The sequence below is a fragment of the Leptonychotes weddellii genome, unplaced genomic scaffold (genome assembly GCF_054177405.1).
Source record: "Leptonychotes weddellii isolate Sample4059 unplaced genomic scaffold, ASM5417740v2 HiC_scaffold_2774, whole genome shotgun sequence".
NCBI classification, from domain to species: domain Eukaryota; kingdom Metazoa; phylum Chordata; class Mammalia; order Carnivora; family Phocidae; genus Leptonychotes; species Leptonychotes weddellii.
This window is the reverse complement of record NW_027871170.1, coordinates 1-13,155: the sequence shown is the minus strand read 5'-3', so window position 1 is coordinate 13,155 and position 13,155 is coordinate 1. Positions and strand designations below refer to the sequence as shown.

General features: G+C 48.6%; 1 protein-coding gene across 1 annotated transcript; it reads right to left on the bottom strand.

The window, feature by feature from the left end:
- Positions 1-960: 960 nt before the first annotated feature.
- LOC115937086 (cytochrome P450 2B11-like) lies at positions 961-8,540 on the bottom strand. Its single transcript, XM_081810516.1, has 6 exons — positions 8,246-8,540; positions 5,827-5,989; positions 5,530-5,679; positions 4,137-4,297; positions 2,040-2,216; positions 961-1,533 (listed from the first exon to the last, which is right to left on the bottom strand). The coding sequence occupies exons 1-6, from the start codon at positions 8,501-8,503 to the stop codon at positions 1,252-1,254; spliced, it is 1,191 nt and encodes a 396-aa protein (XP_081666642.1). The 5' UTR covers positions 8,504-8,540; the 3' UTR covers positions 961-1,251.
- Positions 8,541-13,155: the final 4,615 nt, after the last annotated feature.

Below are 13,155 nucleotides of genomic sequence, written 5' to 3'. Positions count from 1 at the left end.
CATTCTCTCTCTCAAATAAATAAATAAAATCTTTAAAAAAAAAAGTTGAAAATGAACTAATAATTTTTTTAAAGATTTTATTTATTTATTTTATTTATTTATTTGAGAGAGAGCACATGAGAGGGGGGAGGGCCAGAGGGAGAAGCAGACTCCCTGCCGAGCAGTGAGCCCGATGCGGGACTTGATCCAGGGACTCCAGGATCATGACCTGAGCCGAAGGCAGTCGCTTAACCAACTGAGCCACCCAGGCGCCCGAAAATGAACTAATAATTATTGTGTGTCTCTTACAGACCACACTGTGCTAGGTCTTCAGGAATATAACAATGAAATAGATCAACAGATTAACCCGCGAAAAACTGGATAAATAAATGAATACATAAATCAATCAACTTATGAATGGAAAGATTGATGAATGGAAGAGCACTAATGAATGCATGTATGTATTTATTTCTCAACATGTGAATTAATGAATCATTAATCATTGATTAATAAATGGCCCACAGACAAATGAACCTGATTAACCAACAAATCACATAAATGGATGGCTGGCTAGATCTATAGAGGAATAAGTAAGTAATTAAATTAATGAAGGAATAGGTAAATAAAGGAATGGATGGATGGATTGAATGATAAATCAATAAATCAGTGATGAATAACCGAGTGAATTAATAAATGAATAATAGATGGATGAAGGATGGAATGAAAGAATGATGGAAGGGGCACCTGGGTGGCTCAGTGGGTTAAGCATCTGCCTTTGGCCCTGGTCATGATCCGGGGAATCTGGGGATCAAGTCCCACATCAGGTTCTCTGCTCAGCAGGGAGTTTGCTTCTCCCTCTGCCCGTCACCCTGCTCTGGTGCACTCTCTCTTTCTCTCAAATAAATAAAATAAAATCTTTTTTTTTTAAAGAAAGAACGATGGAAGAATTAAGGAATGAAATCTAGTTCATAGGACAGATGAATACATGCATGAATGAATGAGCCAATGAGTCAATGACAAATACTTCATCCGATTAATCACTGTTTCAAAAGATCAACAGATGAATCAATGAATCCAAATAAAGAATGGAAGTCTATGTCATTGGATTAATCATTGATGAAAGAATCTGAGTGTACAGGTTAATTAATAAGTAAAAGGATGGATGGGTGAATGGATAGATGAGTCTGCCTTTAAGTGATGGGAGGAAACAGTGGGAGAACACACTCACAGATTGGTCATCCATCCACCCACAGGACTGGCTTAGTTAGGGGCTCATTCAATACCTATAGTGGTCCTGGTGTAAGAGATGAACACTGCCTCTCTCATTCGGGAAGGACGCCAACACCACCCCCCTGCAGCCCCCAAAGCAGTCAGAAGATCCCCCCCTCCATGGGCTGTCCCCGCCCCCCCACCTGTGATGTGGGGGTATTTGAGCAGGAGCAGGAATCCATAGCGGAGCGTGGTGCTGGTGGTCTCCGTGCCGGCGAAGATGAGCGACAGCACGGTGTAGATGAGGTTCCGCTGGTGGAACTCGCTGCGGGGGTCGGCCTTCTCCTGAATCCATGGGGAAGCAGGGGGGCTTTGCTGCACGCTCGTCCCTCGTCCCTCCCTCGGGGCGCCCTCCCCAGCTTCTGGGTTTCTCACACCGTCTAGTCCGGTTGACATTTCTGTGCCCTCTGTGCGCCCAGCTGGGAATCCCTCTCCGTCTCTCTGCGCTCTGTCTCGGCTCCAGTGCATTTCCCATCTCTCTGCTGTGTTTGTCTGCCCCTGGCTCCCAGCCTCTTTAGGCTTCTGTGAGTCTTGTCACCTGTTGCTGTCCTTCGGTCCACGCGTCCTGCGTTCCCTGTTTCTCTCTCTTCCTCTCTCTTCCCGACTTTCTCCTTCGTCCTCTTCCCGTCATTTCCCTTTTGCGCCTCCCGTCCCTTTCCCCAGTCTCCCTCCATATCCTGCGTCCTTCCCTCCTTCTTCCCCATTTCTTTCCCCTCGCCCCTCCCTTCTTCTCACCCCCCCCATCTTTTCCTCCCTTCCCGTCCCTCCCATTTCCCTTCTCCAAACCCCACTTTGTCCATGCGGATCAGGTAGGCGTCGATGAAGTCCTGGGGGGAGCTGGGGTCCAGGGTTTCACGGTGCTTCTCCACAACGCGGTCAATGAAGCCGGTGATTTCCTGCAGGTTTTTGTAGACTTGCCTGTGTGTACCAGGGAAGTACTTCAAGGAGTTGTGGAAAAGCTCAAACACCTGCAGGAGAGAAGGGGCTGTGAGGTCGTCCTGGGGCTGAGTTGTGGGTCCCAGGGAGGGGAGCCCTCCTGGGCCCTAACACTTGGGGTGGGGGAGAGGCTCTCTTCTCCCTGTGTCTCTCTCTGTCTCTGTTGCCCTCTGTCTCTGTCTCCCCCTCACTGATCCTAAGTCTCCTTTGATCTGTTATTCTCCCATTTTTCTCCTTCTGCATCTTTCTCCCTCATCCTCACGTCTTGTTTTGGTCCTTGCCCCGCCCCACCTCTCCGTCTCTCTCCTTTGCGCCTCTCCTTACCTCTGTGTCTCTAATCACCCTGACCTTCTTCTTCTTCTTCTTTTTTTTTTTTTAAGTAATCTCTTCACCCAACGTGGGGCCCGAACTCACAACCCTGAGATCAAGAGTCCCAGGCTCCACTGACTGAGCCAGCCAGGCACCCTCTGGGCACTTCTCTTGTCTACTTCAGCCAGTTGATCTGTTTAGCTCAGACCTCTCTGACTCTTTCCACCTGCCACATCTCCCTTGCTGTGCCCAACAGTGAGAACATGATGTTTACACAAGATGAACCTACTGACTACCTAGGACTATATTTATTTTGAAACATATTTCTACTGGATCATCTGAAGGTTAATGTAATACCTAAGTTCCTGTAAAAAAATAATTGTTTTGTTCCCAAAAAATGTGGGAACAGAGAGAGTACAATGTAAAATTCTTTTAATCCTTCCTTCTAGGGATAACCATTGTTAACTCTGGTGAATCTCCTTCCAGAGTTTTCTCTCTGTGGTTTTCTATGGGAGGAGAAAAGTGAAATCACCTTTTGCGCTTCTCTCAAATACTCACCCTGGGCCCCATTCCAGATTTTTGGAGCAGAATCTCCAGTAGGAGGTCATGGGAATTTGTATTTGTGACAGTCCTACGCACGCATCTGACATCCATTCCTGGTTAAGAACCATAGACAGGCATAGCGCTCTTAAGTTTAATTTCTTTTCTTTTCTTTCTTTTTTTTTTTTAAGATTTTATTTATTTATTTGAGACAGAGAATGAGATAGAGCATGAGAGGGTCAGAGGGAGAAGCAGACTCCCTGCCGAGCAGGGAGCCCGATGCGGGACTCGATCCAGGGACTCCAGGATCATGACCTGAGCCGAAGGCAGTCGCTTAACCAACTGAGCCACCCAGGGGCCCTCTTTTCTTTTCTTTCTTTCTTTTTTTTTTTTTTTAAGACAGGGAGAGAGAAGTGGGGGAGGAGCAGAAGGCGAGGGAGAAAGAGAATCTTAAGTAGGCTCCATGCTCTGAGCGGAGCCTGAGGTGGGGTTCCATCTCACATCCCTGAGATCAAGACCTGAGCCGAAATCAAGAATTGGAGACTTAACCAACTGAGCTACCCAGGTGCTCCTGCAGTTTAATTTTTTAAACTTAATATACAATTGGGGTATTTCCAGGTTCTTTGAGAAAGAGAAACGATACTATTTTGTTTTTAAAGTGGAGCATATTACTTTATTATCTGGGAAACTTTTAAAAAAATAACAGAAAGAGGAAGGAGAAATGGCAAAAACAAAGAAATGTCATTCCTTATTTTCATGTGTCCTTTGAATTGTTTCAAGCAAGGGGCTTTGCCAAAGATAGAGGTGAAGGTTTGGAGAAATCAGGGACAGAAGAGGAGAGAGCCTGACAGTCTGACCCATATTCTGTCCCCCTGTCTCTTCATCTTTGCCTCGTCATACTAGGCTCTCCAGTCCCTGTCTCCCGTCCCTCCCTCCCGCCCCCCAGCGCTCAGTGTCCCTGGCTCAGTGTCCCTGTCCCTCTCGGTTGTCTCTGCCCCACCTTCCAGCCTGAAGCTGCATTGCTGGGCTCCCAAAGCAGATTGCCCCTCTCCCCTACCCTAGATGCCCACCTCATGCCCACCCTCCTGCACCCTCTCCCTGACCTGGCTGGAGAAGGAACTGATGAGCGTGAAGGACTGGTAGAACAGGTCCAGCAGCCGCAGGAATTCAGGGTCTCTGTAGCCAAAGCGTTTTCCAAAGACAATGGAACAGATGATGTTAGTGGTCATGGAGTGGAAGAATAAGGTGGGGTCCTGGAGGGCTCCTAGGAGGAGGAGGCACAAGTCGTGGGACACAGACTCAAACAGATGCCTTGGGAGCATTTGACTACCACCCCATCTCTGCATATCTGCCTTCCCTCGCCCAGTGACAGTAAAGGAAAGGGGACAGGAACAGCTAACATGCACCAGCCCAGATGATGTGCCAGGCCCTATTCTAAGCCCTTCGTATATTATTTTCTTAAATTCCCACCACAACCCTGGAGGAAAGTGCCATTCTGTTATTATTTCCATCTTACAGATGGGCAGAGAGGTGGAGTAACTTGACCAGTGTTCCCCAGCTCCTCATCCCTGGGGTCATGATTCAGACCCAGGGGCTGTGCAGATAGTCCCTCTCAGGTCTCAGCTCTGACCCTGGGAGCAGGGAGTTAAGTCCCAGGGGCAGAGGGGTGCAGAGCGGATGATCAGTCAATCACATGCGCAAATTAAAAAGCTCTGCTCTCCCTATCCCTTGTCTGTCACTGCCCCTTCATCTCTTCTCTCTGCCTCTAGGGCTCTCTGGTGTCCAGAGAATTGTTCTGTACTTGCTAGTCGACGTCTATATACATTCTGGTCTCCCTGACTGTGTGCCCAGGAGCAACATGTCATCAGCCTCTCTCTGCGGGTCTCACCTGTCCATCTGGTCTTATTCCCTCAGCAGACCCTTCCCTGAACCTGTCTGTCTGCCTGTCTCATTTTCTCTGCCTTGGTTTCTTTCTGCCTGTCCCAGGCTCTTCCAGTCTCTCTCTGTCTTGGTCCCTCCATCTCTGCCTCTTTCTCCTTCCCTGTCTCTCCATCTGAGTCACTCTGTTTCTTCCGGTCTGTCTTCTTAGTCCTCTGTCCCTATTCCTTTATTTCTCCCTATGTCTCTGCCTCTGCCTCTCCCTCCCAGCCTCTACATTTATGTCTCAAAATATCTCTTATAGAAGGACCCGGACATTTTTATGTCCGCTTTCTCTTTGCCTTCTTTTTATAAGTCCTATTTTCGCCTTTGATAGATACAATTAATCCATGAGTTGGTTTCCCTGAATCCAACTAAATAGTGTGCTAATATCTAAGTTTATGCCTTTGAGTTATTCTCGACACTATACACCCCACATCTCTTCTGCCTCCCCGTGTTCCTCTCCTACTCATCTCTGTCTGTTCCTCTGCCTGATGATCTCTCGGGATCATTCTCTATCTCTACCTCTCTTTCTCTGCCCACGGGTACCCCATGCACCCTGCCTTCCCCAGGACTCACCCTGGGTTTTCCGTAGCTCCTCCACCAGACACTGAGCCTCCTCCTGAATCCGCTCCTCCATACTCCACTTCCCCATCCCAAAGTCCCTCATGGTGGCCAGAGAGAATCGGCGAAGGGTCTTCCAGCGTTCCCCATTGGCAAAGACCACACCTGGGGGTATAGGGAAGGCATGGTTTGCTGAGGAGATTGGAAGGGAACTCTGGGTCCCTCAGCACCCCCTTATCTTCTCTTCCCGGATCCATCCTCCCCAGTTCCCCTTGTCCATCATTCCCCTCCAGGTGCCTTTGAGGGCCTTACCATATCCCTGGAAGACTGCCTCTAGTATAGCAATTTTCCCCCGGCCGGAGAAGGTCTCAGCCTGGTCCACCAGGGCCTCCCGTATGGCCTTTATCCCACATAGCATGACCACAGGCCTTGGCCCCAGGTACACCGTGAAGACATCCCCATATTTCTCTTGGAACTGTGAAGCACATCCACACCGAGGGTTGCTATTAGTCCATATGCACCGATGCGGCCATCCCAGTTGTTTAGCCATAAAGACACTTATGTATAGATTGATCTTGCTGCCCCCAAGACCCTCCACCCCAGGCTGCCTTTCCCCTTCCCAGGACCCAACAACTAAAGGATTAACCCATGACCCAGCCAGGCTCTGCATGAGTGGTGCCCTAAGCAGTACAGATCGTTACATATCTCTTACTCCTGCCCATACCCCTGAGTCTAGCCAGATCTCCCCAGCATTGAAACCGAAAGGTCATCCTCCTTGTGACCCGACATCAACCTGCTGTCTGCCTCCTGACTTTATTTCCCCACAGAACTACCCTGAACCACCCACTGGGTAGACATGAAGGGAAAACAATGGCTTCTGGGATGATCATGAAATCTGAGGAATCATAACATCAGTGCGGCCACTTGGAAAACTGCTCGGTGCTGGGGGCGCCTGGGTGGCTCAGTCGTTAGGTGTCTGCCTTCTGCTCAGGTCATGGTCCCAGGGTCCTGGGATCGAGTCCCGCTTTGGGCTCCCTGCTCAGCCGGGAGCCTGCTTCTCCCTCTCCCACTCCCCCTGCCTGTGTTCCCTCTCTCGCTGTGTCTCTCTCTGTCGAATAAATAAATAAAATCTTTTAAAAAAAAAACCTGAAACTAAACACATGTATACTCAGTGACCCAGCAGCCCCACCACCAGATGCACGCCCAGCAAAAATGTGCACATAGATTCACCAAAATACAAACAAGAAGATTCCTGGAAGCTCAGCAACACAGATGGAGGATAAATATATAGTGATATATTCATGCCGTGGAATACTATGTAGCAATTAAAAAGAACGGGCTCTGCAGCCAGCAACATGAATGAAACTCAACAAGCATAGTGTTGAGTGAAAGCAATCAGACACAAAGTGTCCATAGGTCATAATTCTATTTATTTATTTATTTATTTATTTATTTACTTTAGAGAAAGAGCATGAAGTGCAAGCAGGAGGGAGTGGGGGAGGAAGGGTGGGGCAGAGGGAGAGGAAGAGGGAGAGAGATGATCTTAAGCAAGCTCCACGCCCAGAGTGGAGCCTGACCTGGGGCAGGGGGGGCGGGTTCTATCTTACAACCTTGAGATCATCAAGAGTCTGAACCCCAAAAGACTGAGCCACCCAGGCGTCCCCGGTCATAATTCTATTTATATGAAGCCAGGATAGTGGGAGGGTGGTGACTGGAAGTGGGTTTCTGGGGACAGAATGTGTTGTTACTTATCTGTATGTCAATTACATGAGAGAGAATTCACTGAGCTGAACACTTAGGGTTTGTGCACTTTTAGGGGTGATGCTAAACCTCAATAACAGTTGACTTAAAATCGTAAAAAAGTTAAGGGGCGCCTGGGTGGCTCAGTCGTTAGGTGTCTGCCTTTGGCTCAGGTCATGATCCCAGGGCCCTGGGATGGAGCCCCGTGTCGGGCTCCCTGCTCCGCGGGAAGCCTGCTTCTCCCTCTCCCACTCCCCCTGCTTGTGTCCCCTCTCTCGCTGTGTTTCTCTCTGTCAAATAAATAAATAAAAGCTTTTTTTAAAAAAAATAGTAAAAATAAAAGCAAAAGGATGGCAAGGCCAAGATTCAGGAGCGTGGTCGCCATGGGGCGAGGGGTAGACAGAGGAGAATGGGGCAACTGGAAGTTCCTGTTGGTCATCCAGTTCCTCTGTTGGGAAGTCAGTTCGTGGGTGTGGACAACATTATTAATAAATTAATGGATCATCAAGCAAGAAATCATGCTGGAAAGCAGTGATCCGGGACCTGGTAAATACTCCGGCGTTAGTTATTACAGCTCATTCATGGTCATTATTGCTAAGCACTCTGTGTCTGGCCTCCCATCCTCCTCACCCCTCTTCCTCCCGACACCAGCACCGACCTGGGCCTCTTTTTTTGGCGGGAGAGGCCTATTTGATTGGTGGCACCGCCCCTTTTTTTGTTCTTCCAGAACCTGGCAGGCACCCGAGGGGTGGCTGAAGAATGAAATTCTACACCATGGCTCACACCCAGACACCTCTTCAAACCCACTTGCCTGCTCCGGAGACAGTGCCCACACACCTCAACCGAGCAGGGACACCTGATTCTCTGAGCACCATCCAGCATGCTGTACCTCCATGCCCCTTCCTCACCCCACGCCCACGCCTTCTGGGGAGTGATCTCCAAGTACAGAGGCAGGGAGCCCCCCTCAGACCCCATCCAATCTGCATCTCACCCTGAGGAAGGATTTGAGTAAGCCACTTCTGTCCATCTGAAGAAGGTTCCCCAAGAAAGGCAGAGGATGGGGGCCTGGAGGCAGGCAGCCATAGGCCTTCGGGTGGCGCCTGGCCAGCAGAAGCAAGAGTCCCGTGAGGAGAGCAAGGAGAAGGACGCTGAGCTCCATGACTTGGTCTGGCTGCCTTCCTCCCAACTGCAGCCTTGAGCTGTGACTTTTATCCCGAACCTGCCTTCCGACCACGTTATGTAACTTCATCCCCACCCCACCTCTCCTCTCATCAAGGCCAGGAGTGTGAACTTGAAAGAAAGAGTGGTACTGACAGGCCCATATTTTCTGATTGGGCAACCCTACGTGTTGGCCAAGACAATGTGGTAACGATTCCAAAGTCCACAGGAGTGTGTGTGGCACTCATGTTGTATTTGTCTTGCGGGCACAGGTAAGCGTGCATTGTCCACTTGTGTGCATAAGCTAGCATGTGTGTGTGTAAGATTTTATATGTGAATTGGTGTTTGCATTGCATGAATGTGCAGATGTGTTTCTGTGTATGAGTCTGCATGACATTGTGTATATATTTTTGCATGTGTATGGGCTTATATGTATTTATGTGGCTTCATATACAAGGGTGTGTTTGCATTTGGGTGGTGGTGGTGGTGTGTGTCCCTGTGCATGAGCCGGTGTGTGCCCGCGTGTTTGTGCATCCCCCAGTCCCTGTCTGTGGGGTGTTCAGGTGCTCTGTGTGTACCTCCAACCCTCCATCCTTCACCCTCCCTTGGCAACCGCCACAGATGGGAGTGATGGGGCAACAGGACGGTGGGGGTGGGGGGGAGAGACACAAAACTGGTGAGACTCAGAGGTGCAGAGAGAGAGAGACTGAGGCCACGCAGGTACGGTGTTCAGGCCCACTGGCTCTCTGATTGCTCTGAGCAGGGCCGGGCGCTTCTCTCTCTGCCTCCAGCTCCATAGGATGTTTCTCTGACCCTCTCTTTGTGACTGTCTCTCTCTTGCTATCTCTCTCTGTCTCGGTGTCTCTGTTTCTGCCTTTACACTCTGAGCTCCACAAGCCCAGAGACTGGGTCCATGTTGGCTGATGTCCCCTGGGCTCCTGTCTGTCTCCTTCATAGCACCGGACCTCTGGCAAGCTCAGTCCCGTATTTGGCCCAGTGTGTGAATGAATGTGGCCACATCCACCAGTCGTGCCCTGGGCCTGGCTTTCCACTTCTCTCTGTCTCTCTCCTTCAAAAGGAAATGGGGGGGCGGGGAGCAACCACTGATCTGTTTTTGTTTTTTTTTTTAAAGATTTTATTTATTTATTTGAGAGAGAGAATGAGAGACAGAGAGCCTAAGAGTCAGAGGGAGAAGCAGACTCCCTGCCGAGCAGGGAGCCCGATGCGGGACTCGAGCCCGATGCGGGACTCGATCCCGGGACTCCAGGATCATGACCTGAGCCGAAGGCAGTCGCTTAACAAACTGAGCCACCCAGGCGCCCCACTGATCTGTTTTTTGTCACTAGAGATTAGCTTGTACTTTTCTCAATTATGTGAAGAGGAGTCATGTGGTATGCACTATTTTTTGCCTGTCTTCTTTCCACTCTGTATCATCATTTTAAAGTTTGGGGTAAGCTGAATAATGGCCTCCCAAATATGTCCTTATCCTAATCCCCATAACCTGTGAATGCTACCTAATATGGTAGAAGGGTAACTCACTTAATCCTCACCCTCTCAGTTAGGTATTGCTGTTATCCCCATTTTATAGATGGGGAGAGTGAAACCCAGAGAGGTTAAGACCATGCCAAGGTAGCACAGCACTCTACAAGTATGAATCAGGTGTCAAATCCAGTCTCGTTGCAGAACATGCTATTCAACTGCTTCATTCTACTGCCTTTCTGAGAGAGACGCAGAGACACAGAGAGAGATAGCAGGTGGTGAGAGGCAGAAGGAAAAAGAGAGGGTGAGAGGCAGAAGAGGACAGTAAATTCTGGGGAAAAGGAATTCTTTGGAAAAATAATCAAGGGAGAGACTGGATTGAACAAAGACAAACTGGTTCCTTTCTTGCAGGACTTCTCAGGGCCTTTAGAATGCTAATTTGCACTAATGACCCAGCAAAAGGGGAGGAGGGTTGACAGCAGCTGCTCAGCACATCTGACTTCATTTTTTTCTTTATTTCCCTCCTTTTTTTTTGAAGACCCATCCCCACCTCCAGATCTAGGGCTAGGCTCTGAGGGGACACACTCTAGGAAGCGCTCACGTGTCAGAAGAAAGCACTAATCAGACAGACTCAGTCTCAAACCTCAGCTTCGCCCTGTACTTGTCATGCCAAAGACACCTGGGCAAGTGTCTGCTTCTCGAGAGTCTCAGGTTGCCTCCTGGAGAGTGTGGGTACCTAGCCCATGGGGTCACTATGAAGATGGAGATGAGACCCAATACATATGGCCTGGCACATAGTAAGTGCTCGGTGATGCACAGTGGCCACAGGAGAGACCCAGAGGCCCAGAGGCCAAGGCTAAAGGGAGTAGAGGCTCAGGCAGACCCAGAAGGAGGGACTCATGATTGACCAAGATGGCAAGAGAGTGAGAAATCGAAGGTGAGACAGTGAGACACACGACAATTACTCATTCATTCAACAAACATTCATCAGTGTGTGCCAGGCCCTACTCTAGGCACCGGGGAGGCAGCAGAGACAAGACAGGTAAATACCTGGCTCTCACAGAGCTAACATGCTAGTGATGGAGACAGACGACAAGGAGACAGAAATAAATACAGAGTAATTCAGAGTGACAGGGTGATATTTGGGCATCGTTCCCTCAGTTGTCTTTCCTGGCTTTTTCCACTCCAGTGCTCATTGTGGTCGGTCAGCGGCTGCGGGTGCTGAGAGGAAGGTAGTGTGAGCCTCTCCTTGGAGGGCAGCAAGTCTCACTATCTGGGCAGGAGGCAAAGGATGGAACCCTGATACCTGAGGCTGTGAAGGGAAAGATGGGGCCAAGGGGCAGGTGGAGAGATGACAAGATGGCCAGAGAGACACGGGAGCACAGAGACTGAGGACCCGAAGACAGACAGACTCATGGAGACCTGAAGTCTCACTGAGAGGCAGAATAGGAAAGACATGGGTGCTGAGAGACTAGTGATGGGCTGAGGGATTAGGCAGGGGCTGAGGGACTAGTGAGGGACTGAGGGACTAGTGAGGGTCAAGGGAAGCTAGTGAGGGGCTGAGGGACTAGAGAGGGGCAAGGGAAGTTAGTGAGGGGCAAAGAGAGTGAGGGGGGAGCTGGGGCAATGAGAGTTAGGAGCCAGGCTGAAAGGCTGAGAGAAAGGCCAATGCATCATGGCCCAGTGATTAACTTGGGTTCAAGTCCCAGCCCCAGCACTTTCTATATGACAGCTGGAAGGTTACTTAGCCTCTCTGTGCCTCTTTCCTCACCTGTGAAATGGTATAATTATGCTCATTCCCCACCCCCCAGGGATGCTGTGAGATTTCAGGCAGTTATATGTGTAAAGCACTTAGATCCTGGCACATAGTATGTGCTCGCTGAACATTTGTTTTTCTGCTAAAAGCCAATTCATTCGACAAGAAGTTTGCTACAAATCCTCTTTTGCCCATTTACACATTTCAATGCACTATGGTGCCATGGGGGGTCTTAGGATAATGGGTTTATCTATCATCTATCTATCTATCTATCTATCTATCTATCTATCTATCTATTTATTTGACAAAGAGAGACACAGTGAGAGAGGGAACACAAGCAGGGGGAGGGGGAGAGGGAGAAGCAGGCTTCCTGCCGAGCAGGGAGCCCGATGCGGGGTTCGATCCCAGGACCCTGGGATTGTGACCTAAGTCAAAGGCAGACACTTAACTGCTGAGCCAGCCAGGCGCCCCTTAGGATAATGTTTTTAACTGAGTAAAATCGAATTCATGAGATAAGCCAGACATAAAAGGTCACATATTGCCTATGATTCCGTTAATATGAAATGTGCAGAATAGGCAAATCCATAGACACAGAAAGCAAATCTGTCTTTGCCTGGTACTGAAGGAAGAGGAATGGAGAGTGACTGCCTAATGCTAATGTTTTCCTTTTGGGGTGATGAAAAAAGTTCTGGAACTAGCTAGTGGTGTGGTTGTACAATATTGTGCATGTACTTAATGCCACTGAACTATATAATTTCAAATAGTTAAAATAGTAAATCTTATGTGTATTTTACCACAATTAAAAAAATTAATTCGTAGGATTCCCACAAAAGTGAATTTTATTGAAAGTTATCAGATTTTATTGATTTTCTTAAAGATTTTGTTTATTTATTTGAGAGAGAGAGAGCACGACCAGGGGGCGGGTGGAGCGACAGGGGGAAAAGCAGACTCCTCGCTGGGCAGGGAGCCAGAGATGGGGCTTAATCCCAGGACCCTGAGATCATGACATGAGCCAAAGGCAGATGCTTAACGAACTGAGCCATCCAGCTGCCCCGAAATTTACTTGGTTATTTAAAAATAAACCAAATATGTGATGTAGTATGTTCTTCCTCATAAACACATCAGATAACAAGATCTAGTCGCGGGTCCACAGCACCATAATTTCAGAGTGGTAATGAATCTAAATGATATTTCAAGAGCTAGAGCTGTGTATATATAAGATGTAATATATAACATATATTGCTGAATTCTGTGTGTGGGTCCCCTTCTCCTACATACAAAAACAAAGAATGTCAGAATCAGCGAGGAGCCAAAAGAGGCCATCTGTCTAGACCAGGGATGACAGACACAGGACATTCCTTAGCATACTCCCACTGCCTTAGTCTTTGCCCACAGCAGGCATCACCAATCAATCCCAGCACTCTTGTGCAAAAAAACTCAGAATCCTTCTCAGACTCCCATTATCAAATGAATAAAGTTGACAAATGAGACGAAGCCCATTTTTTTTT

Excerpts from the sequence above, each read along its gene's own strand:
- LOC115937086 (XM_081810516.1), bottom strand. The coding sequence starts at position 8,503 with ATGAAGTTACATAACGTGGTCGGAAGGCAGGTTCGGGATAAAAGTCAC. Across the intron at positions 4,298-5,529 it reads GGAGCTACGGAAAACCCAGG|GAGCCCTCCAGGACCCCACC; the intron begins GTGAGTCCTGGG and ends TCCTCCTCCTAG. Across the intron at positions 1,534-2,039 it reads ACCTGATCCGCATGGACAAA|GAGAAGGCCGACCCCCGCAG; the intron begins GTGGGGTTTGGA and ends CCATGGATTCAG.